The following is a 22619-nucleotide window of genomic DNA, read 5'->3' as shown; positions in this document are numbered from 1 at the left end:
TTATCATTTCCTTCTCATTTTGGACATTACGTAACGAATAGCAAATTGTAATTTCAAGGTAAAAATGATTGTTTGAACAAAGAATCTCACCTATCGTCTGAATGTTATAATAGTTATTATTACATACTGTTATTGTTATGTCTGTTCCAAATCGTTGATTTAAAATAAATCAATCATTCTCTTACAATTAATGTATACATTATCAAGACTTTTTGGGTCGCTATTGCGGGGGTCAAAGTAAAACATTAGAAGAAGGAAAAACGGTGGAGAAAATGAAACACTAACAATACGATTCAAAGTATTCGATTCGGAAAACAGAACAAGAAGTTTGTGCAAATCTAGCCCAATCAAAACTTTCATATACTTGTGGATTCGAATGGCAATACATTAGTTACTACTACTATGGCTCCACGTTGCAAAATGCTACTCCAAATTTAGAGAGAAAAAAGAAACTAAATAAGTGCCCTGGTTGATGTTTCACCTAATTCGATCTGTGATAGTTTCATAGGTACAAATCGGTTTTTGAACAAATTACGGATAAAATTACGTTACGAAAAATCAAACACGGAAAACTAAGAGAGAAAAGAGATGAAAGAGAGAGAGAAGAGATAGAGAGACAGAGAAGAAAAACAAGTAAACTCCATTCCTTCCCTACTATGTATAGATATACAATATTATAATAATGGAATAATAAATATCACAATATTAATTTCAAATTTTATAATTATAATAATAGTAATGAATTCTTTTACTAGGGGGTGGGAAATTGGGGGCATAATGATCAATGGATTCGATTTAATAAGCGTTATCGTTTGTTTAGGGTGTTCGAGAAGGATCTTAAAAATGCTCGCAGATCAGATACTTGTGACAAAGTTTCTTCAAGTACATTGCGTAGCGCAGTGAGGTCAGGCATCTTGTCGCAAGATTCAATGTTCAATAATTCAGTGAAGTATCTTTCCCATGCAGCCTTTTTGACGTACCTGAAAATAATGGACAACGTGGCGTTGATCATAAATTCAGTCCAAGGTGAATGTAAGTAGGTAATACTGATACAAAACCATACGCTATTTATTAAAAGAGAGAGAAAAAAAGAAAATGTTGACATTTCAAGAATGATAATTTTACAATTATCAGTTATTTACCTTGGTATTTTCGAGTTAATGAACCATCGGCCATTATTATTTGATACACGCATGTAGTTGCCAAAAAGTAGGCAGTGACTCGAGGCGGCTAAGCAATACAGATCGGTTTGATAAGTCCATGGTTTTCCAGTCTGCATTTCGATGCATGTGAAATCTTCAGTTTTAATAACATGCGTAAATTTCGTCGATTCGGGAAATAGACTCATATCAATACTACAGCCAAAATCTATTAGCTGTATAGTCGGTCTAACGTCATCCGAAGGTCTGCCGAAACAAAGTATGGAAAGTTGAAAGAAAAATGTTTTACTTTGATGTGAAAAGATGATGGGAATGAAAACGTATACTCACAGATGCATAAGTAGAAAATTGTCCGGTTTTATATCCCCGTGTATGATCTGACATTTGTGCAAATATTCGACTATTTGCAGCATTTCAATTGTAAAGAATATTGCTAACGGCTCACCCAGTTGTTTGCCAGTAGCTAATTTCACCTGATTTGCGACGGCGAGGAGAGTCCCATACTTTGAAAATTCGGAAACGAGAGTGCTCGCATTATTCGCAACGTAAGCTGTCGTTATGTCCATAAATCCGCGAAGCTGAAGCACACATAAATTGTTTTAAAATATTTCCGTATTATTCATCCTTCGGATTTTACTTACCATATGAGGATTCGTTAAGCGAGCCTTTATTTCTCTAGCAATATAATACTCCCAAACCCAGGCAGGTTTTTGCGTTTTCAAAGCAACCGCCTGACCAGTTTGAAGGTTTATTCCTTTATAAACTGTTCCGTAGGTTCCTTTTCCAAGGCACTTTTCTAAATCGTACGCTTCCGTACCTGTAGAATGCGTGAAATGAGTAAATAAATATGCATACCATACTTTTCATGCTTATAAAAGTGGTTATTAACGGTCACATGTTTGAAGTACAAGAGCTTGCAGATTTATCATTCAACATTTGGAACTTACAAACTAAGTCAACTCAAGACCAGATTTGTCACAAAATTATCTAAAATGACATATTAAATCAGTTCATTAGAAATTTAGCATTCGAATTATGAATGAACAGACTCACCAAGCGTCACCATAGTAGAAGGCACAAATTTATTTATATTCGAATCCAATTTGGTATACCCAACTGCATGATGTGGCTGTGGGAATTTAATTTTCCTCAACAAGCCAGTTATCAAGCCTTTGTCGAATGGGTTAATATCCCCGGTAGGAAGTTCAAATGTTTCCTCCTCAACCTCCTCCATAGGTTCATGTTCTTCAAACTCCATGGAATCATCTTTTTCAGGCTTAAAACTAATCGCCTTACGAAGATCGCAACTGTTCTTTATCTCGGACGTTATCTGATCCACATTACGCTGTACAGTTCGCGGACTCTGGGCATGAACTGCTTGAATTTGAGCTCTCATTTTCTGTTCATAAGTTTGATTAGCCGCAAGCAAGAATTCTGTTGATTCCATATCTAACATTCAAAAAAAAAGAATTCCAATTATCTCACGTATTACAAAACAAAATTTAAAATCATAGAGAAACAAGTTGTTTCTCGAATTCCAGTAGTACGCACCTTGGGAAGTCGACTGCTCTTTTATAGGTAGTAAATCTTCCCTTGTTAAAGTGAACCCTAGCCCAGGAGTTCTCGTGTGAGCACCACTGCTTCCAGAGGAACTTGAAACGTACTCTCGAGTAGATTCCATTATGACGCTCAACTTATTTTCCTCGCCTTCGCAGCTTCGAGTTTCAGTTGGTCTGTATGTAAAGAGAAGAATTATTGATCCCAAATGTAACCCAAGTGACAGATTAGTGAACATTGAAAATAAAATTTTGTACCTCTAGAAGTGATTAACCTTCTTCATTAATCGAAAGAAAATAAATCATCATTACAATGATGGCAATGATCAGACTGAAAAACGTACCCTTGAGAAGGAATATCATGTTCCTGAAACTGTTGCGTTTCCTTCCCTCTGTAAGAGTGTCTAAAATGGTTGGTGATTGGCGTTGAAGCTGTTAAATGGTTGTTGAACGCTTGTGTGAAGCAAGTTTCGTTTTCACTGGTCAAAGGAGTGATACCAAGGCTTTCATCGACGTATAAATTGTCCTGCTCAGATTGTTTGGGGCCAGCCTCATCCTCTAGGGGACCGTTATAGTCGACGGAAATCGCATTCTCTTTGTCCTCAGCCCCTTCTAGGTACTTGAGATCTCTTCGATTCATTCCCGGTGATTTAATATAAGGCAATTCAGATGGCATTTTATACGGCTTGCTAGATTCCACATCGGGATCTATGTAAGGTGTAAATTGAACCTGTTTCTGAGGCTCCACTCTATTGTCATGTGTCGGTGGTGACCCTATTGCGCTATGATACGATTGATAGCCAATACTACTGTTCGCAGATATATTTCCATAAATATGATGATGCTGCTGGTGTTGTTGCTGTTGCTGATGTTGCATGTGAGTTGAGGGATGATGTTGCTGTTGCTGCTGCTGCGTAGAAATACTGTGTTGTTGATGGTGCTGTTGATGATGATGATGATGGTGCTGGGGTTGTTGCTGTTGATGATGTTGCTGGGGTTGAACATGTTGCTGCATGTGTGGTGGTTGAATATGTGGCTGATGCTGGACATGCGGTTGATGATGCGGCTGAAAACGATTAAAAAAAAAGTGCATAAGCGCAAATTCCGCAATTTCCTCGTATAAAAACTCGACGTAATGGTTTACAGACGTAAAAATGACATATTTAGTTGTATTAGTTTACCTGCATTTGGTAATGGTAGGCATTATAAGCGTGATTCCCGTAAGGTGATTGATGTTCAGGACTCGTATATGTGGGCGGGTAGTGTTGATGATTTTCTTGGTCACTGTATGGCTGCATATTGTACTGCTGATGGTGTTTGTTCCCAGTAATCGCATGTTGAGTCATGGAGCTGTCCATGTGTATGTCAAACACAAGTTTACCTCTCGGTTCTACTAAACCATGATTAATTCCGTTTCCAGGCATAGAAACAGAACTGGCGTTTTGATCAGGTGAATGCCAGAGGTCCTGCACAACGGACATCGCCTCTTTTGTATTTACAGTTATACTTTGCCCCAGCAAATGTTCGACAGCGTTATTTTGCACCGCAGCCCTATGATGCTGATTCATATAGCGCGAGCTGTGGATTTTCTGCTGCCTGTTTAATTCGGCTTCCATTCTCTCCGCTTCCATTCTCTCAGCCTCTATTCTCTCAGCTTCTATCCTCTCTGCCTCCAACCGCCGTCTTTCTAGTTCCCGCTGCTCTGCCTCGAACCTTTGCCTCTCCAGTTCTCTCTGTCTCTCCAGTGCCCTTTGTTCAGCCTCTCTCCTTTGCTGCTGAATATGTCGTTGCTGCTCCAGCTCAAGCTGCTCTGCTTCTTGCCTCTGCCTCTCTAACCTTGACAATTCTTCAGTTAATCGTTTCCTATTTTCATCGCTTTCCCGATGATTATTTTGTACCATTTCGTATCTCTGATCGCCTATTTCACACTCCCCTTTTGGATTGCTCTTGGATAAGCTCTGCTTCGCTCTATGAACAAAATCCAACTCTGTTGAACTGCCCAGTACAGGGCGAAGTCTGTAAAACTTACCTCTTCATGTATTTTTGCGCCCTGATTTCCTCCATACTTAAATCCACGTTGTCTGCGTACACTAGGTCTTTGGGATAATGCACCTTACGTATAATCTCCGAACTTGGCGGGTCTGGGACAAAAACAGGTACATGTAAATGTTCGTGGTACTTGCTTCCATCAAAGAATGGCGTGTGATTCGGAAATAGTCGCAATTTATCCATGTCATTTTCACTTGGGTGATCCTCGTGAACTGAAATCAGAAAAAGTATAATGTCGAATTGCGAATTATGTTGAAAACCGAAAAACCAATTAGAAAAAGCGAAATACATTCCCAATTTTTCCATGGCAATCATAAAAGAGAAAAGTAAATCAAAAGAGCACTGTGAATTTTGTTACCTTTGAAAGATGTTTTGATTGTCGAAGGTATCAATGGGCCTCTTTTAGACGCACTACTCCAGGGTCCAGGTTTTATAGAATTCTCTTTATGCACACTTTCCTCTATTGGTACATGATCCAGAATGCTAGAACCTTTATGCTCAGTTCCGGGTAGATCGTCCTAGGAACGCAAAGGTATAAAACAAAACTATATTAAACTGCACCAATTAAATTATTTGAATAATACTACGAAGAAATAAAAATTCTTTCCTTTTAAGTAAAGAAACAATATAGCCAAAATAAGGCTTAAACTTACCTGGTATATCTGGATCCTGGCATTTTCTCTGGATAGTTCGCTGGGATTGTAGACCTGCGGTAGAGAACCTGGTAAATAATCACGGACTCTCTGTCCAGTTCTAATGCTGCCAACTTTCTTGCCCCCCCTAATGGCTCGCAGAGAGCTGAATGCCTGACGTTGCTCAGCTAATGCAACAGCTCCTCGTTCATCGCGATGTCCAAGCATCTTGCGAGCCACAGCAAGTTGAAAATTTCTACGCATCAAATAAAAATAAAAATTAGTAAACACTAAAATAATGGGGTAAGTAAATCAAGAAGGGGAAACAAAATCAATTGTTTATCCATACGTTTGAGCACAAGTCAGTTCTTCGTACGGCTGAGCATGCGCAGCGACTCCCATAGAATAAATTTCGTCTGCTCTTTTATAATCCTCATTTTGCTCAAACTCGAAAGCCCATGCTCTGTACATGTCTGCGACCATAGTACCGATTCCGTTGTGGTGTAAAAGTTGGTAAAGTTCAAGGGGATTTTTTTGCATACTTATCTGAAAAATACAATGCCCCAGGCTTAATTGTTGGACTTTTTTGAAAATCACGAATTTATAATCATATGCGCTCGATTACGGCAGATTATAAAATTGGTGAGTATTCAACACTAAAGCAGACAACAAACAATTGGAAATCTTTGTAATCGACTTACATAATTAATCCACAATCTTATAAATCTACGATCTTGATGATATTTGGTTTCCTTCTCGAAAGTTGCTAGACATTGCTGTAATAGCCTCCCAATATGGGAATCATGGCCACTTCTTGGGAAACTTTGTTCTACCCATAGGATATAATCGTACCAATTTTCCAGTGGGTCTTCACCTTGGTAATTTTTAATAGCCTCTTCATACATGCTGTAGAAATTTACCACACATTAGTGTTATCGGAAATTTAAGTAGTATATGTAATTACCTTAAAGAAATTCAGCCAATTTCAACATTTTATTACACAGCACAGTAATAACATATTTGTTCAAAAATAGAGGTAGCCAGTTTACAACAGGCAGTAACAATCATTAATTGTTAATAATTATTCAAAATTAATAAGCACTCACTGTTTCTCTTGTTGCAGCATCTGCTGCGCATCAGAATCTTCCTGAGCACGTAGTGCTGTTCCTAATTGCGTAGCATTTCTTCCGTGGCGTAACGGTTGAATGTTCTCCTTACAGAGAGCAATCACCGTGGCAGGATCCATGGTTTTCTCTAGGTTTTGCTCTTCAGTGTCTCTACCTAACAAAATCATAATCGAAGAAGAATGCTTTTCAATTATCTGTTTGAAAATCAAACACTGGTTTTTATTAAAGAAAAGGATTTGCAACAGAGATGAAACCTTGTATTAAATTTTTTTTTGTAGATAATTGTAAATGAATAACGGTGGAAGTTCACGTAGTATTTTGATAAAATTTATTTTCGTCAAAAAAAGGAATATTAAATACAAGCTTTAATTTTTGATAATTGTTATCTTAATATGATTTACTAAGAATTTTACCACATTTCAATTAACATTATCGTAAAGATAATTCTCATTTGCATAACCGAAACAAGCTGCGCTATGGATTTATGAAGGTGAAAGTGTTAGTGGTCGGCTATTTTGAAAAGTAGGCCCACTGGTCGGCAGTGGTTGTCCACTATTGGACCAACAGTTGGCCATAGGTATTTTATTACAGAAATTTATCACGTACCGAGTCATTAAAGAAGTAATCGTGTCGTAAAAGTATAGATATAAATTAAAAAAACAACATGCATAATTTTGTAAAAAAATGATTGGTTATGGTACCTGTTAAAAAAAAGTTGATAACTATGGTCAAAATGGGAAATTTTTTGGTTAATCGCTAAGTTGTATGGTTATGGAAGGAAACACCTAATTCTAACAGGAGGTAAAACACAAGTAAATGAAACAAGTGGCCGACCATTAACCCGAGGCCAACAACTAACCCATTCTCCCTATTTTATTTGTAACATTCATTTGATACACAGTAATTTAATCAGACAATATTTCAGTAGTGTTTCGGAATCTCGCTGAAATCTGTGCAACAGAAAATGAAATTTTCAACAGATTTTGTATTCTCGTAGCATTTGACAATGTAATTATTCAAAGAAAATGTTATAATTTCAAGAATCAATGACAGAGGTTGGTGTTTCAATCACATATTCGTTTTATTATGAAAAAAGAATGATTTCTGTTTCAACATTTGTTGAAACGTCAAAAAATATAGCTATAAAATTTTCAAGTACAGAATGTTTACTTATGAAGAGTCTAATTGTATATTAGGCTGAAATTAGTAACGTTACTTTAACGATGCATGTTAAGAAAAAATTGTTATTTCGCACCTCTAGGAATGTCTGAAATTTATTAACACCATGATAAATAAAACATACTCATATTTTGCAAAGCCAACTTCTTGAGTCATTCTAAAATTGCGCAATAATGATTTTTATCCCCGATATTTTGTTGTGTCAACGTTACTAAATTTGGCCTCATAATTGAATATACATCCATTTCGACTTACAAATCACAAATCTAGAATTGTAAAAATAGGGTGAATCAAAGCACTGATTTGCATCATTTAACAATCGAGCACCATGTAATTGTAAAAAAATAACTATTCGTTAAAACTTATAATTGTCCCAACAAAGACTCTGAATTTTCGAGGGGTTACTAAAATATCTGATTTTGAGGTAGGAATTCAGATAAACTGTCTTTGAATTCCAAAGTTTCTATAAAATAAAGAAATTTCAATTTGCTGATGATTTCTGGTTAAAATGTTGAAAAATATAATTTATCTAATCGAATGTAGGGTTCGAATTAAAAAAATTAAGAATACTATTGACATTCCAGAAATAGAACGAGGAAAAACACGATGTGCTAATTGCTCGAGGAAAAAAAAGGAAAGTCTTTCAACATCCCGTTTAACTGTAAGAGTAACAAGAGCTGTTTTCTGACAATTACAAAGTGACTGTTGCCCTGCAGGGGAAGGGAACGCCAAGGGTATCTCAAGTAAACGTTATTTTTGAACAAAGAAGGGGCAGCTGCAATAGAGTACTTACAGCATCGTATCCTCGATGATGTATTTTTCTCGGCGTAAGGTGAATGCGGAGTGAGATATTTGAAATAAGTATCAACGATCTTTCACCGAATATATGTTCAATAAGGACGCTCTTCCTTATATCGAATCGGTTAGGTTAGGATGAGTTTCGTTCAACGGCCAGCCAGCCGTCCGTTCAACGGAAGCTGCTGCTCTTAATGCATCAACATTCGACCAACGGTTTTATCATCTCAACCGTCTTCTGCTACGGGTTACTTTCAAAAATGCAGATCATCGCACGTTTGGTTAATTGCTAAACAACTGACGTTCCGGTAAATATTTCAATTTACGAATAACCGTTGGTACTTCATCGGCCCTTAATTCCTGCTTGTTTATCAAACTTTTCTTCCTTTTAATATTACACTCTTCATGTACCGCTACGAATGCGTATGTGTTAGAGATGCATACATAAAAAGCACGGATCTTCCATGAGAAAGGGGAAATTAGCTACGGCATTGAGTAACAAATATAACCAGACTGAAGAAAGCCAACCCTATGGAGGCTTGCGTAACACATACTAGCCAACCACAGAGGTTAGAAAGTAGAACGTATGTATTTATCGTATTTATGTAGTTCATAACGAGTTCATTAATGCCTTGAGCTTTTGGCTAACTTGTTTTCAGTCCGAAACAAAAAGCGAGCTCCATTCTATATGAATGATGCTGCGATCGCAGAATACTCTTGTACCATTAGCAAATATTTTCATTCAAACGTTCTCGGTTGAACGAACAGGGTTGCTTCAGGTATCTTAGGGTTTTGCACGGGGATTTGTGTAAACTAGAGTAGAGTTAGTACTGGTATTGTTAAAGATGGCTGACCTAAAGGGTTTGTGGACTAAAGATAATGGGGTTTTGTGTATATAAACAGCTCCCGCCGATAAAGAAGCTGACGTGGCTAATTGTCTTTCATATCCTTTAGTCAGTGTGCTTGATTTCTATCACATATCCTAATTCCGTCGGGTATTTTTATTAATATGCCCTCTGATTCATTAGATATGTTGACTGTTAGAGATATGTTACGAATATTAATTAGAGAGAATGTCTGACAATGAATCGATCAGCGTTCGTTCAGCGAAAATCTATCAGTGTCAGAGGGCGCTCGTAGGCGGCTCCGCGATGTTGTGTTCAATGTAGTCAGCGTTCTCTTCACTGCAGGCTCACTGACTTGCAGCAGCTCGACAAGCACGGAGTACTCTGTGTTGACAAGTTATTAAAATCTGAAAATCCGTGCAACCAAATCCAACCTACTTCAACATTTAAGTGATATATTTTCTGTCAAAATTCATCAAGCAGTCTATAATGCCCGTACCCTGCTCCGCGAAATGTGGAAAAAATGCTACCCTCAAAGTAAGTGACAACGCCTTGTCACGCCGTTGCGAAAATATTAGCTCATGTTATGTTAGGTTAAGTTAGGTTAGGTTCGTTCACGTTATCAAGGGTGCGTTTTACTTACACATTTTTTAATACAATCCAATACTTTTAACACAAACGTTCGACTGGGTTTATTCATAAACCACTATCTGAGTGAGTTGATGTTCATGCGCAGATTTCTTTTCTAGAGACCGAAGACTGGGGACGCTCTGTGCAAGGAATGCTTTTTCTGGGCATTTGAAATGGAAGTTCATAACACTATTGTAAATGCCAAGCTATTTCAAAGAGGTAACAAAGTTGCGATTGCTGCCTCGGGTGGTAAAGATTCTACTGTACTTGCTCATGTGCTGAAGTTATTGAACGAACGATACGATTATGGTCTTGATCTATTTCTCCTCTCTGTTGATGAAGGTATCACAGGTAAGTCAAAATACGTCCCTTCAGTACAATCCTTGATTAATAGAAACTTACCCGGTTTTGTTCGAATTTTGAGACGATATACTGTTTGTTTTGCCAGCGTTTATTAATCTAATAAAATCATCAGTTGCGCAGGATGTACCGAAAGAATTTTGAATTACCACATAACTAAGCCAATTGAACGTCGCTACTTGTAGTACTGCTTCTTATTTACTATACTTTCAATAAGAGAATATGAGAATGACACCCTGTGCCTAAATTAACACCATTCACCGAATATATACGCTATACCATTACATTTTTATCTAGGTTATCGTGACGATAGTTTGCAGACCGTTAAGCAAAATAAAATCGATTATGAAATGCCATTGAAAATCTTGTCCTACGAGGAGTTGTATGGATGGACAATGGATGCAATTGTAGCACAGGTAGATCGGTGTTTATGGAAAGATAATCAAAGAATTTAAAAATATTCTTTCTGTGTATTCTCTAACCTAAAACCTGTACTTCTAATTAAGTTGTATTATCTAAAAAAAACATTAGGTGGGTCGCAAAAACAATTGTACATTTTGTGGGGTATTCAGGCGGCAGGCTTTAGACAGAGGAGCTGCTTTGTTGGGCGTAGATTGCGTCGTCACGGGACATAATGCTGATGATATTGCTGAAACGGTTCTTATGAATGTCTTAAGAGGCGATATCGCTAGATTACAGCGATGTACATCTATCATCACAGTAAGAAAAAAAGCTTTTTAATTGATTTCTGGGATAATTTCTAAGTTGCTAATTAAAGGAAATATTAATAGTTGATAAATTCTTCTTAACTAAACCATTAAATCTCCTATTTCAAATAATGGTAAGAAATAATTTTGTGATGTGCGGATAATTGCAAAGTTTTTCTAGGCTGGTGCAGACTCGATAATGAGATGTAAGCCATTGAAGTATACATATGAAAAAGAAATAGTCATGTATGCCTATTTCAAGCGTCTGGTATATTTTTCAACCGAATGTATATTCGCTCCTAATGCATACCGAGGTTATGCTAGGATGTTTCTCAAAGATCTTGAGAAAATCAGACCCTCTTCAATAATGGATATTATTCACTCGGGTAAAATTGATGATCATGAAATACGAAATTGTAGTTCATTTCTTTTGAACTTTAGTTATAAATTAGTAGAAAAATCAAATAAAATATACGAAATATCAACTCGTCCCTTATCGTGCTTTAGGAGAGAGATTATCCGTCAGAGATGGAATCAAGATGCCAGAGAGGAGGAACTGTACTCGCTGTGGATTTGTATCGAGCCAGGAAATCTGCAAGGCTTGTGTTTTGTTGGAAGGTTTAAACCGCGGTCTGCCTAGACTTGGCATTGGAAAGTCCAATAAAGCTAAGTTACTTTTAGCTGCAACCACAGAAGATAGAGGCAAAAAAAAAACGGTGGATTTTTAACTGTAATATAAACTAGACTAACTAATGAGAATAATACTAAAATTTATATTTTTTACACGATCAAGTTTCATTAAGTCGATCTTTTGTATGCGCCGAACTTGAGTGAGCTCATTACCGTTTGATGAAGTGAAAGCCCATAAGTCATAAGGTGGTGTTATGAAACGCTGCTGCCCATTTGGCTTAAATATTCAAATTCTAATAATCAAGGGGAATCTGATGCAATACAATCATCTGACTTTTGGATAGCTACGGTAACTAGAAAGACTTGACAGTGTTGTTTTCTCCAACTAAATATCTTTAATCGTTAAAAAAAATGTATACATGCGAAATTGTATATAATGTCAATTTTTCACAAAAATTCATGACTATATAAAATATGCGGGATTTTTTTGCGAAATGGTTGTTCTGCATACAGGGCATTGAGTAATAATACCTTCGGCGCAATCTTCACACAGACAGACGTGCCCACATGGAAGTAAAATGATTTCTTTTGGATTCGAGCGACATACAACGCAGATCTGATCTTCTCGCAAATCTTTGTCTCTCACTCTCTGTCTTCTTTCTTTACGTGACGCAGCTAACGATTCCCGCAATTCTTTGGCCAATCTTTCTTCTTCTCTATCCTTCCAGTACCTCCTTACTACTATTCCGCTGATCAGAAGGCCAATCCCGCCAAACATCACACACAACCACCTGAAACCAGTATAGTATCGTGAGAAATTTTTTATAAAATTTATGTCAAAGTACAACATTGCTAACAGTCATTCAAATGTACCAGTATGTTTTTTTTCGATCATCCAGTTTCCTCAGAAGCGAGGTAATGGACATGCTGGTCAGGTAATAGGGTGTCCCATTGAGCGGTGGTTGTAATCTAATACCTCCTGATCGAGCAACCGTTTTCGACAATTCCCCTATGCCAGTGATAATCGCCCCATCTCTCAGCATCTCTTCAGTCGATTGGAGACCTCTCTGGCGAACCCCTAAATGGTTTTAAACTGTTTGAGTGAATTGTCACATCACAGGTAGAGTTTTTGTTGGTACATCAGTAGGATAGAATAAATGAGATGCCAGTTCGGTTTCAAATAAAATAGCAGAAGATGATCGCCATTGCTTAGCAAATTTTTCTAAGATCAGAAATACGAATAAACACACAAAAAAACACACCTGTAAAAAAACCCCAAAGGTGATCTGTAAATGTTGGTACACTCGGTTCAAAGTGATCCGATATAGTGTCCATATCTAGTATTTCCGCAGCAAGCGCATCCACTACTTCGACATTGTAACTACCATGTCGCAATACAAATGGTACATTGTTGTAGACTTCTTGTATCGTTCGCTCTTGATCTGACCTATGCAAATCATCAATATCACCAGATTCAATGTTTGTCTAGAGATAAAATTTTAGCTGTGAAAAATGCTTGTTCAAAAAGCTTCTGTACAGATCCCTGAATGATGTTGTGTGAATGACTTTAAAAAACTTGCTGATTTTCAATAATTTATCTCGATGACGGATTAGAAGAAGCAATTTTACAAGCTTATCTGTAAAGTTGATCAAGAGATAGAAAACAAACCAGAAACCAGTTGTGGTTCGAGCGACGACATGTTCCTTGACGCTTAATTTTTGAACGACACCTGCTAGGTCTTTGTTTTTGACACTATAGAGAGGCTCGCCAAGCGGCTTGACGATTCCTCTTATCGCTACGTAATCCAATTTTTGACCTGACGTGTTGTCAAGTATCTTGCCAAGGTCTGTGCCGACATCGTAAAACTCTGCGCCCTGGTAGAGAAAAAAAGTAGACTTGAGATAGGGTTAAAATTGGAGAGTCAGCGAGAACTGGGAAGATGGTTAAACCTCGTGCAGAAGTATTTTTTACAAACTGAAGTATGCGGCAAGAAATTGTGATAAAAACATTTTTCTTTTTTATTGCAAAAACTAGCGATAGTGGGATTAGCGAGTAAATCATTTGTAGGTTACCTTAACGGCGGTGAGAGCATTCTTACAGTGATAATACTGCTTCAAACATATACCAAAAATTATCCCATCTACTCCAAGCGCAATTATTTCCCCTAAATACTCCATGATTAGGTTATGTTTTTATCTATGAAAATTCTGATGTTCATATTGCAAATTTTACGTGTATCATTCTACTCAATTTCGTTCATTTTTGTACGGATATATGTATGTGCGTACAGATTACGCCAGGTTCTGAGTCTATCCGGCGAGGCCAAGAATCAAGTTTTAAAACCCTATAACCCAAAAATGTTGCTCCCTTTTTTTGTCTCTTTCATGCACCCAGGTTTTTTCTGCCTAATTATGTACGTATCTATGGCCTCTAACTATGGACCTATGCTTTAAACGAAGATCGAACTCTCCGCGATATATTCTTACCCGTTAAAGAAATTCGAACGCCCTGATGGTAAATGGCTAGCGTAAATGAATCAACGGTTGCATTTTGTGCCATATGTCTTCTTGACCGACTGAAATTCCGTTCCAATCCCCGAATGCGAACGTAAAATCGATCGTCCTTTTTCTAGTAGATTGTTTGTCATGCGTTGAGTTGCGGAACCATGAATTTTTCATCCAAAAAATTATGATTTGTGTCCTATTCGAATAGACGAAAGAATTAGTTTTTGTGTGATTCTGACGAATATTCGTATCCCAAATAGCGTTGTAGTTTATTTATTTCTTTTTCTAGTTGTCAAATGCGAGTGTGAATATTTTTTCGAATATGTTGGTTTAATATTTATTCGAAGAACTGTAGTCTCAGGTATGGACGACCTGGAATATTCGATAAAGTATTGCCAATTATGACGAAACCTTTAGTAAAGTAGAAGAAAAAAATTTTTTTTTATTACAGGTACGTCACAAGTCTGGATCAATCTTTTTTGAAGACCTCCTGTCTGGCACTTATAAATACAAGAGACACGATGTTATCAATTACGATAAACTCTGATTCGTCACAGGGATTGACTTGTTTAAATTTTGGTTTGGCTTAGCATTTCACGATTGATAAATTCTCTCGTACAGCAGATAACTGAACGGTGAATACGTACGTATAACAGGTAATAAAGTTTTTGTAATGCATATATGTCTTCTCCTTAAGCAAGTTTAAAAAAATTTTAAACCGAGAAATCTCCTTTGGCACGTCTAACATTATTTTCTTTCATGTCCGTAATAATTGAAATTTTGAATAACGTTAACTATGACAGTAAAATTCTAAACTCGAATCTGGGACGAATCTTCTAGTTCTCATACTGCAAGTTATATAATCTGCCGCGAACCGTTAATCAGGCATTCGAATAATTCCAGTTTCACATATACAGTCGGCGCTCTCAATAGGGCCGCTTCCCCTAATCCGTCTTCGAACGTTACCCCCACTCTACTCTCGTCACGAGATTCGTTGAATTCCGAACTCGCCACTCTCATTGTCAGTAGGACCGGGGAGAAGTCGGGATCGTTGAGGTTCCAATAAAATTGCGTCGAAATGGTTTCAACTTTGAAAAGAATGCATTTGTTTTTCGTGGTTATGTATTTTGGTTGAAAATTCGTATTTTTCGGGGAAAGGCTCGAAAAGTACGTTCAAATTTAAAGTACAAATCGCTCAGAAAATGAAAACGACGACATGAAATGAATCTGTAGGCAGCGCGTGGAGGTGGTAACACACCGAGCGGGATTATCTTTCCCTACAGCCCCGAGAGCGGCCCTATTGAGGGCGCCGACTGTATATAGTCATAGGTATCAGGCTCAAGCCCAAGGTTTACAGTTTCAATAAAAACTTATTCGAAGGACGAAAAACTTGTTCGACGGCGTATACAGTTGCAATAGGCAGATGATATTTCACGAATAAATAGATAGTTGAAAGAATATTATAATATTGCGATGGTACGACTCTTGATGTGACGCATCCTAATGTTTGTACTCAAGGTTCAACGGTGTCAATATATTTTTCGAGTCGCGTGGAAACAGTTATTGTGTTTGTATTTTTCGACGAGACTCATGAAGCGCAGTTATTAATATACCCGAAATTACGGTCGTACGTTGTAATGAATAATTAGTATTATTCATAAAGCGTGGTCCATACGCGTTCCGTGCCAGATTGAAATTCGTCTGCATTATTCTCGCAGTTTTGCTCGTTAACGGAATGAAGTTTTTATTAAACAGTTCATCGCAGTTTCTTGACCCTGTTGTTTCTTCTGATCGTGAGTAACGGCCTGACAGAGAAAAGCCATGCAGACTCTGACGGTATGTCTTTGATCGAATAATAGCGTCAGTATAACCTTCAAATTTCTGATTGTTAGCTAATATTAGCAATTTTTACGAATCCGAGTTCACGGCAACAGCCATCGCAGATAAGCTAACAGCGTTGCATATTCTTTGTAGAAGGTATATGATTTTTTTTGAACAGTAATCGTTACGTGGTATAATGTAATAATAAATTTAAAAAAAAAAAACAGTCACGTAACTGTCATTCTTACGCGTTAAGATTAATCAGCACATTTCTAACTCGTTAGTGATCTTGATCTGTTTTGAAAGAGTCGATTTTGTGAAATAGTACACAATGAGCAGTTATGAACAAGCACAATACCGTACGAATGTAGAATACTAATATACGCGTGTATTCTAAAACGTACGTATATTGGATACAACTGGGCGTTGCATTATTCACCTACGGCGCAATGAAACGGCACAATGGTGTCACCGTCACGATTTAAGTCCCTCGACATCTGTCGTCTAAATAATTCTAATTGTCCTGTACAGTATAAATTCCGTTAACATAGTGTTGAGACCGTATGCATAATTAGGTATACCTATGTTTGAAATAATAGGAATCTACATTCACGGTGCGTAGGATCATTTAAACGACTGTCAGATAATGGTCGCGCTGTATTAAATACAGTATTATCATGCTCTCTCGGGCTATAAATACTGTTGTCCAATTATACTTTTACACAGTTTTGCGTCGCAATAACAAAGTTCCCCATCGTCGCGTGAATTATGCAAAATATTTTGTTTTCTTACTTCGAAACTGTGTATAAAAATGGGCACGTCAATATGTGTACACAGCGTCTAACGATGCATAACACAATAGCTATATGTATGTATAAAACCTGTTTTAAAACGCTGACTTTTAAGTTCCGTGAGTATATTTATCTGCAGCTTCGAGGTCGAGATAATGATCTTATAAAAACTATGTGTACGCACATCTATTGCCGATTATCACGGCTAATTAAACTTTTGACAATGGACTATTAGTAGGGCTGACATCAGGCTCCTTGCTTGAAAAAAGTGTCATCAAAGGTTCGCGAAATAGTTGAAAAAGTGGAGTTTACCATGGAGTTGCTTGTGAACAAGATGTTAAATTTCGAATTGACATTAGTCGTCTATTCTTGGTTTTAGTTTCATTTTAAGGATTCTTTCAATCTGTTTCATCAAATACACGGCCAGGTATTACGTTAGGCTCGTTAACCTCGTTCTGAATTCTTTCTAACCTACCGTGGCGAGAAAAATTGGACACGGTATATTTTGTCAAGTTCCAAATTCTTAGAAAAATTGTTTATCCGAAATTATTCGTATCCGTTCATAATCGTTCGAAAGTACCTGTGAAATTTCGATAAATTTGTTTCTGACGAAGTGATGTGGAACCTTTCCGAGCGTCAATAGTCTAATTAATCCTACTGCCATTGACATTTAAAATCGAGCTAGTCGTCACGGCTGAAATAAAGTCGATGGACAATTTTTGCGTCATAATCGATCTTGTTTAAAGTAGACCTCGGAATTTACTAACAACTCACTTCTGACAATCTCAGCAGCTCAAATTCCGTAACTGTCTTTCGTGATGCGAAAGATACATAACGATGTTTTGAACCTGTATGAAGTAATAATGGACAGAAAATGATATACCGCTTAGTGAACGATGTGTCAGATATTATAATCAGGTGTCTTGAATAGTTCGAGTGTCAAATGTACGGGATGGAAAAACGTTTATCTCTCTCTATAATGTAGATGTATGTTGTCTAAATTACAAAATATTTAACAATGGTTTTCGAACCGAACCGGAATATGAAGATGGGGCCCAGCTCATTGTCAATGATGAAAATCTGATTGTGACTCGCCCTATTTTTCACCGACGTTTATACAATTCAGTGCCGCAATCGAATACGGCATATATTCAACGTCAATACGTATTTGCACCATCTTTGCCGGTTCTCATAAAATAATAATAAAGTTGCGACGAAGTTGTAACACGTTATGACGTAGGTGTTGGTAAGGTGTAGGCAGACAATCCACACTTGGCTGTGAATTGCGAAGTGTACACTTCTTTGTATTTTCATCTAGGAAACCATCACCATGCCTGCAAGTATTGCCAATTGTACGACTAAACGGTTTAAGATCGTAACGTCTGACCTTATCGCGGAGTTTAATCCTGTTTACAAGCGGATAATTATAAACGTGTGCGGCGCAAATCGCTAAAAAAAATGATGCAACGATTCGAATTATTATACACGGCACTGATGTGAGTGCGCAGCGATCAGTCAAGACGTCGATTTAGTAAATTGGAGGCAATTTCAACATGTGATGCAAAATTAATAAGATAATCCTTGCCGATATAACACAACGGAGAAAAGGCTATAATAAAAATACTCATTTCTCCATGTTGAAAATATCCTTCGATTTAACCGGCACAGTTTAAAAGTTGGAAAAAACGAAGCTCGTCGCCTAGTTTGAAAAATATCTCCGCAGTTGACGGTTTAATGTTTGAGTTTTGCCGTCTATATTTAATTGACTGTAACTAATCAACGAAAGAGACAAACAGACGGCTCGCCGGCGTTTGCAGTTTCAGTGTTGATAAAAATTTAAAATACTGGGATTTCGGGGATACAACATCGTCAATCTCGTCTAATTAAATAGCTATCCATTGATTGAACATCGATATAGGATGTAACGTTTATATTCACGTTCTTAACGGTTAACGGTATTCATATAACGCGAGCATGTTTTACACCTTTTTTCATGCGTGTTTTCTGTACACAAAGTACTCGTTTCTAGAACGGTCGAGTCAGTCTGTGAATGCGCATGCGCGGAGTACTGAAAAGACCATTTTTCAGTCCTAGAAGTTGAAAGTGATCTTTTCTGTACTGCGCGCATGCGCTGTCGCGAATAAATTTGACATTACGCGACTCTAACCTCAATTGCGTGAAAAAACGCGTAACATACTCTTGTTACGTAAAGAATCGTGTGCAACAAGGAGTCAACGGTCTTTTCGCCTCGCGCACTTGCAATATTTGTCTTCGACTCGTATGCGTTCTCACCTACGACTGAATATTGCAAACTTACACTCGGCCCGAAAAGACCGAGTTTTCCTCTTTGTTACACAATATGCTGTTGTACAAAAACGAGCGAATGAAAGTAGCGGTTATACACGTCACGGGCGCCTAGCCAAGTATTTTTTCTTCCTCCTTTACTATATTTTACCCCTAATTGCAAGGCAGTGAGAATCGACAGTGTCAGACCAGAGATTCGGGGGATTGATAAAAAGAACTTAGATTCCGTAAACTACGGGATTATAGCTATTGTTCATTGATTTATTCTTCGTTCGAATATCGTGAGTAAGGTACTTTCCGCATGCACCGAGATCTCAAGTGAATTCTAAAATATGTTAGAATAATTAGAATATGTAGATGACGTGACGGTGAGGCCGTAAATCATACATTCGAAAAGATTGAGAGTGACATAATAGTCTACACTATACGTGCATTATCTTGAATCAATTTATACTTCTTACAAGCGATTGTTATCGGTTCATCAATGCTGTGTGGGGCAGTTCGTTCATAGAAATGAATGGTGGTATCTTTGAACGACTTGAGTTCATTGAGCGCATTGTCGGTTAGACGTTATAATCTTCGGAAATCATAAATTATATAATACTGATGATTTCGAGAAGCAGGATTTTATTCGAAACACCACACAAGCGAAAATTCTACGCAGTTCCTACATCCAGTATAATTTTCGTCAAAACCAGAACTGAGAACCTCTTATAGCCTACTTCTTTTTCATCAACTTTGACCCCATTAGGCTATAAGGTGTGATATGGATTTTTTAACGTCAACGTAGCTCGGTTGATGATTTTTTGATTTTTATTTTTTATGTGCGAGAATCTGGTGCTCTGATTATCAGGGGGCAACTTCATGGATGTATAACTTGTATAATTCAGTGGTAAACGCAGAGAAGAAAGTATTGCGGTGGAGTCTTGACGCAGTCCCAATTTCCTAAGTTACCCTAGACTCTTTATACGTTTCCTCAGCGCCAGCAGCCATAAAGCGTGAGTAAATGGTGATTTACGACTGCAGTCAGTGTGAAATAAGAAAATAAAGAGGAGTAAGGAGAAGCGTAGAAAATGAAAGAAGTTGAGGTATAGTAGGAGAGAGCGAGAAAAAATCGCAGTGGCAATACATATATTTTTCTTTAACTAATAAGAAGATTTGAATCGCCAGCAAAAAAACATCCCGTTATCGTTTTATCAATTGGATTATATTCAATAGCATTGTTCGATTGATTGATCACAGCTTGTGATTCTGTCGGATATAATAATATATTTTCAACGCAAAGTCCATTTACGCAACGATTAAGCATAATTATTTTATATTTGCAGTGCACAAAAGATTGATAATAATAATTGCTGAATTTCCTGATTCCCTTATCGTCTCCTGATGTCGCGCCAGACAAGATTTGATACCCACCAAGATTAATATGCAAAAATATGTCTCGTTGAAGTAGACTCTTGACTAATCTCTCAAGTGATACAGGTATTCAGAACTTTTTATTTCTTTTTCAACCCGACTGATCGATGCGTCGCGTCTAACCGCCCTCTTCATCGGATACACTTTGCGACAGTGATTCTGAGACGAGTGATTTGTTCGTCAAGCCGGTTACGTTGGCAATGGAGAATCAACCCGCAGCGCCACCAGCGGACAGCCGGTGAAACAGGCATCTTCGTAAACACAACGTAACCTAACAATACAAAATTCAAATGAGTTGTTTTACATTTACCAGGAGCCTTACATAAAATAACGTAAGAATACAAAATTCAAATAGGTTATGTTATATTTACGATAATTGAGTCCGTTTCGTGGCCGGCCGGAGGTGGCGCTGCGGGCTAATTCTCCATTGCCAACATAACTGATTTGCCAAAAAGTTATCCGTCTAAGAATCACTGTTCCGAACTGTACACGTACACGCGCAGTAGCGAACGTCATCTGAAAGTTGTAAATTTTTCAAGCAAGTATAAACGGTTTATACACCTAAAAATGTACATACGATTCGTACATGACATCTGTACAATATCAGCTGTGAACCACGTGAAGAATTTTTCCGCTGTTATAATTAAATGAGCGCTACGCTAATGCCAGGCGTGATAGTGTCACTAAGTGCTAACTTACTTCTGTCGGGATCTACTCCGGTGTATTACATACTTGACATACAGGTATACTTTGCTCTCAGGATTCTACGATCGCTGATGCAAAACGTTGAAACGTTGGAGGCTGATTTCTCGCTTCTGTGCGACATTATAACTCAGCTTGCAGAATTTTTAGTCGTGAAATTTTGTTCGAAGATCGCGGAGGACGGTATAATTCAGACTTCTCGAAAACATCGGAATTAACATAAAATGACGTCGTTGATCGACCATAGTTGTCAAGTAACTAACTATTCCCACGGTTGTAAATAACTGTGAGTAAAGATAACCGGGATTTTTATGACTGTATAACGGATTGAATAATTTGCGAGAAACATCGCCGTTTCAGAATCAATCCTTTCACTAGCGGTTGGCACGTAAAATGCGCCATGTGCGTATTTCTCTGCGCAGTACAAGGTATACCTATAACATAATCGTGGGGGGAGTGTCAAGAAACTCGGAAACAGGTTCAGGGACAATGTTCGTGCGATGTATGCAAAACTCAAATATAATTAATGCGCGTCTTATTTTTCACTGTAAATCTCGACGTTTGTCAATTATCCGATCTCGCGGCTCGTGGATTCATGCTTAGGTATACTCTTCAAACTCAACTTGCACGCAGTTAAAAATATCCGAAAACTCGATTTGGTCTCACGCAACTTTCACGAATCACCGCTAGGAGCACAAGGATATCTTATCAGAGGCTTCGACAATCGAAGGATCGAGTACCTGCTGTGATTCCGAGACCTACATTGAGTCTGAAAATACCCGAAACTGTACAATCCGTCTCGATTCAATTGGCTGGAAGAAGGTGTTTAAAATCTTCTTTGCTGCGTCAACCGGTGAAAACTTGGTATTACTGATAATTAAACATAATATGGCTTATGCCGTGATTCACAATTACTGCTCGCGGTGTAGATCGTGTGTTGCTTTACACCGTTGATTATTTTCTATTTTTGGGTAAATTTCACGTTGTCGTTATCATTATTATTATTACACTTTATGTGCTAATATTAACAGTTTGCGTATAGTCATGTCGTTGCAGAAGCATTACTTCTCTCAATGATCATAAGCGTTGGTAATTATTGATAGTAGTACTATTTTTACGAAGCCTCGAGTTTTTACTACAGCTGTGATAATGGTGTGAAATCTGCGATCAGTCAACCTTGTAAAATTTCGCTGACTTAATCGAAAAATGTCCCGAGTCTTGATCCAATCTGATGATAATTCCCCGCGGTCGTTCAATTGTATTTATAAAAATTTAGCCCCGCATAAGAACGTTTATATAATACGAATGAAACGTATTTGCTGATATAACACATGTGAAAAATGTTGTAAGACTTTTACAACGAAAAAAAAAAGATAAACTTCGCGTAACTTGTTGAAAGCACGAATAAAT

At 37.6% G+C, this 22619-nt stretch overlaps 3 protein-coding genes and 1 long non-coding RNA gene across 6 annotated transcripts; 1 reads left to right on the top strand and 3 right to left on the bottom strand.

Moving 5' to 3' along the window:
- Positions 1-180: 180 nt before the first annotated feature.
- Positions 181-8902, bottom strand: LOC124305212 (uncharacterized). 2 transcript variants are annotated; one of them, XM_046764367.1, is made up of 15 exons: positions 8493-8902; positions 6504-6674; positions 6099-6303; positions 5747-5943; positions 5419-5653; positions 5124-5283; positions 4746-4977; positions 3898-4684; positions 3061-3782; positions 2712-2893; positions 2214-2609; positions 1802-1977; positions 1491-1738; positions 1143-1406; positions 181-980 (listed from the first exon to the last, which is right to left on the bottom strand). In XM_046764367.1, exons 2-15 carry the CDS (start codon positions 6641-6643, stop codon positions 806-808), a joined length of 4119 nt encoding a protein of 1372 aa, XP_046620323.1. In that variant the 5' UTR covers positions 6644-6674; positions 8493-8902; the 3' UTR covers positions 181-805. The 2 variants fall into 2 exon arrangements, with proteins under 2 accessions (XP_046620323.1, XP_046620322.1); XM_046764366.1 differs by having other exon boundaries at positions 6504-6678; positions 8497-8902.
- Positions 8903-9675: 773 nt separating this feature from the next.
- LOC124305220 (cytoplasmic tRNA 2-thiolation protein 1) lies at positions 9676-11823 on the top strand. The gene is made up of 6 exons (XM_046764383.1): positions 9676-9880; positions 10093-10324; positions 10631-10749; positions 10865-11053; positions 11222-11426; positions 11548-11823. The coding sequence occupies exons 1-6, from the start codon at positions 9833-9835 to the stop codon at positions 11766-11768; spliced, it is 1014 nt and encodes a 337-aa protein (XP_046620339.1). The 5' UTR covers positions 9676-9832; the 3' UTR covers positions 11769-11823.
- Positions 11824-11866: 43 nt separating this feature from the next.
- On the bottom strand, positions 11867-14165 carry LOC124305219 (mitochondrial E3 ubiquitin protein ligase 1). The gene is made up of 5 exons (XM_046764382.1): positions 13744-14165; positions 13340-13545; positions 12933-13117; positions 12544-12748; positions 11867-12461 (listed from the first exon to the last, which is right to left on the bottom strand). Exons 1-5 carry the CDS (start codon positions 13846-13848, stop codon positions 12134-12136), a joined length of 1029 nt encoding a protein of 342 aa, XP_046620338.1. The 5' UTR covers positions 13849-14165; the 3' UTR covers positions 11867-12133.
- Positions 14166-20609: 6444 nt separating this feature from the next.
- On the bottom strand, positions 20610-21583 carry LOC124305224 (uncharacterized). Of its 2 annotated transcripts, none has more exons than XR_006908343.1 (3): positions 21085-21583; positions 20879-21023; positions 20610-20778 (listed from the first exon to the last, which is right to left on the bottom strand). It is a non-coding gene; the product is annotated as an uncharacterized LOC124305224 (long non-coding RNA). The 2 variants fall into 2 exon arrangements; XR_006908344.1 differs by having other exon boundaries at positions 21207-21583.
- Between the last annotated feature and the right edge of the window lie 1036 nt (positions 21584-22619).

The sequence above is a fragment of the Neodiprion virginianus genome, chromosome 5 (genome assembly GCF_021901495.1).
Source record: "Neodiprion virginianus isolate iyNeoVirg1 chromosome 5, iyNeoVirg1.1, whole genome shotgun sequence".
NCBI lineage: Eukaryota > Metazoa > Arthropoda > Insecta > Hymenoptera > Diprionidae > Neodiprion > Neodiprion virginianus.
This window is presented reverse-complemented; position numbering and strand designations above follow the sequence as displayed.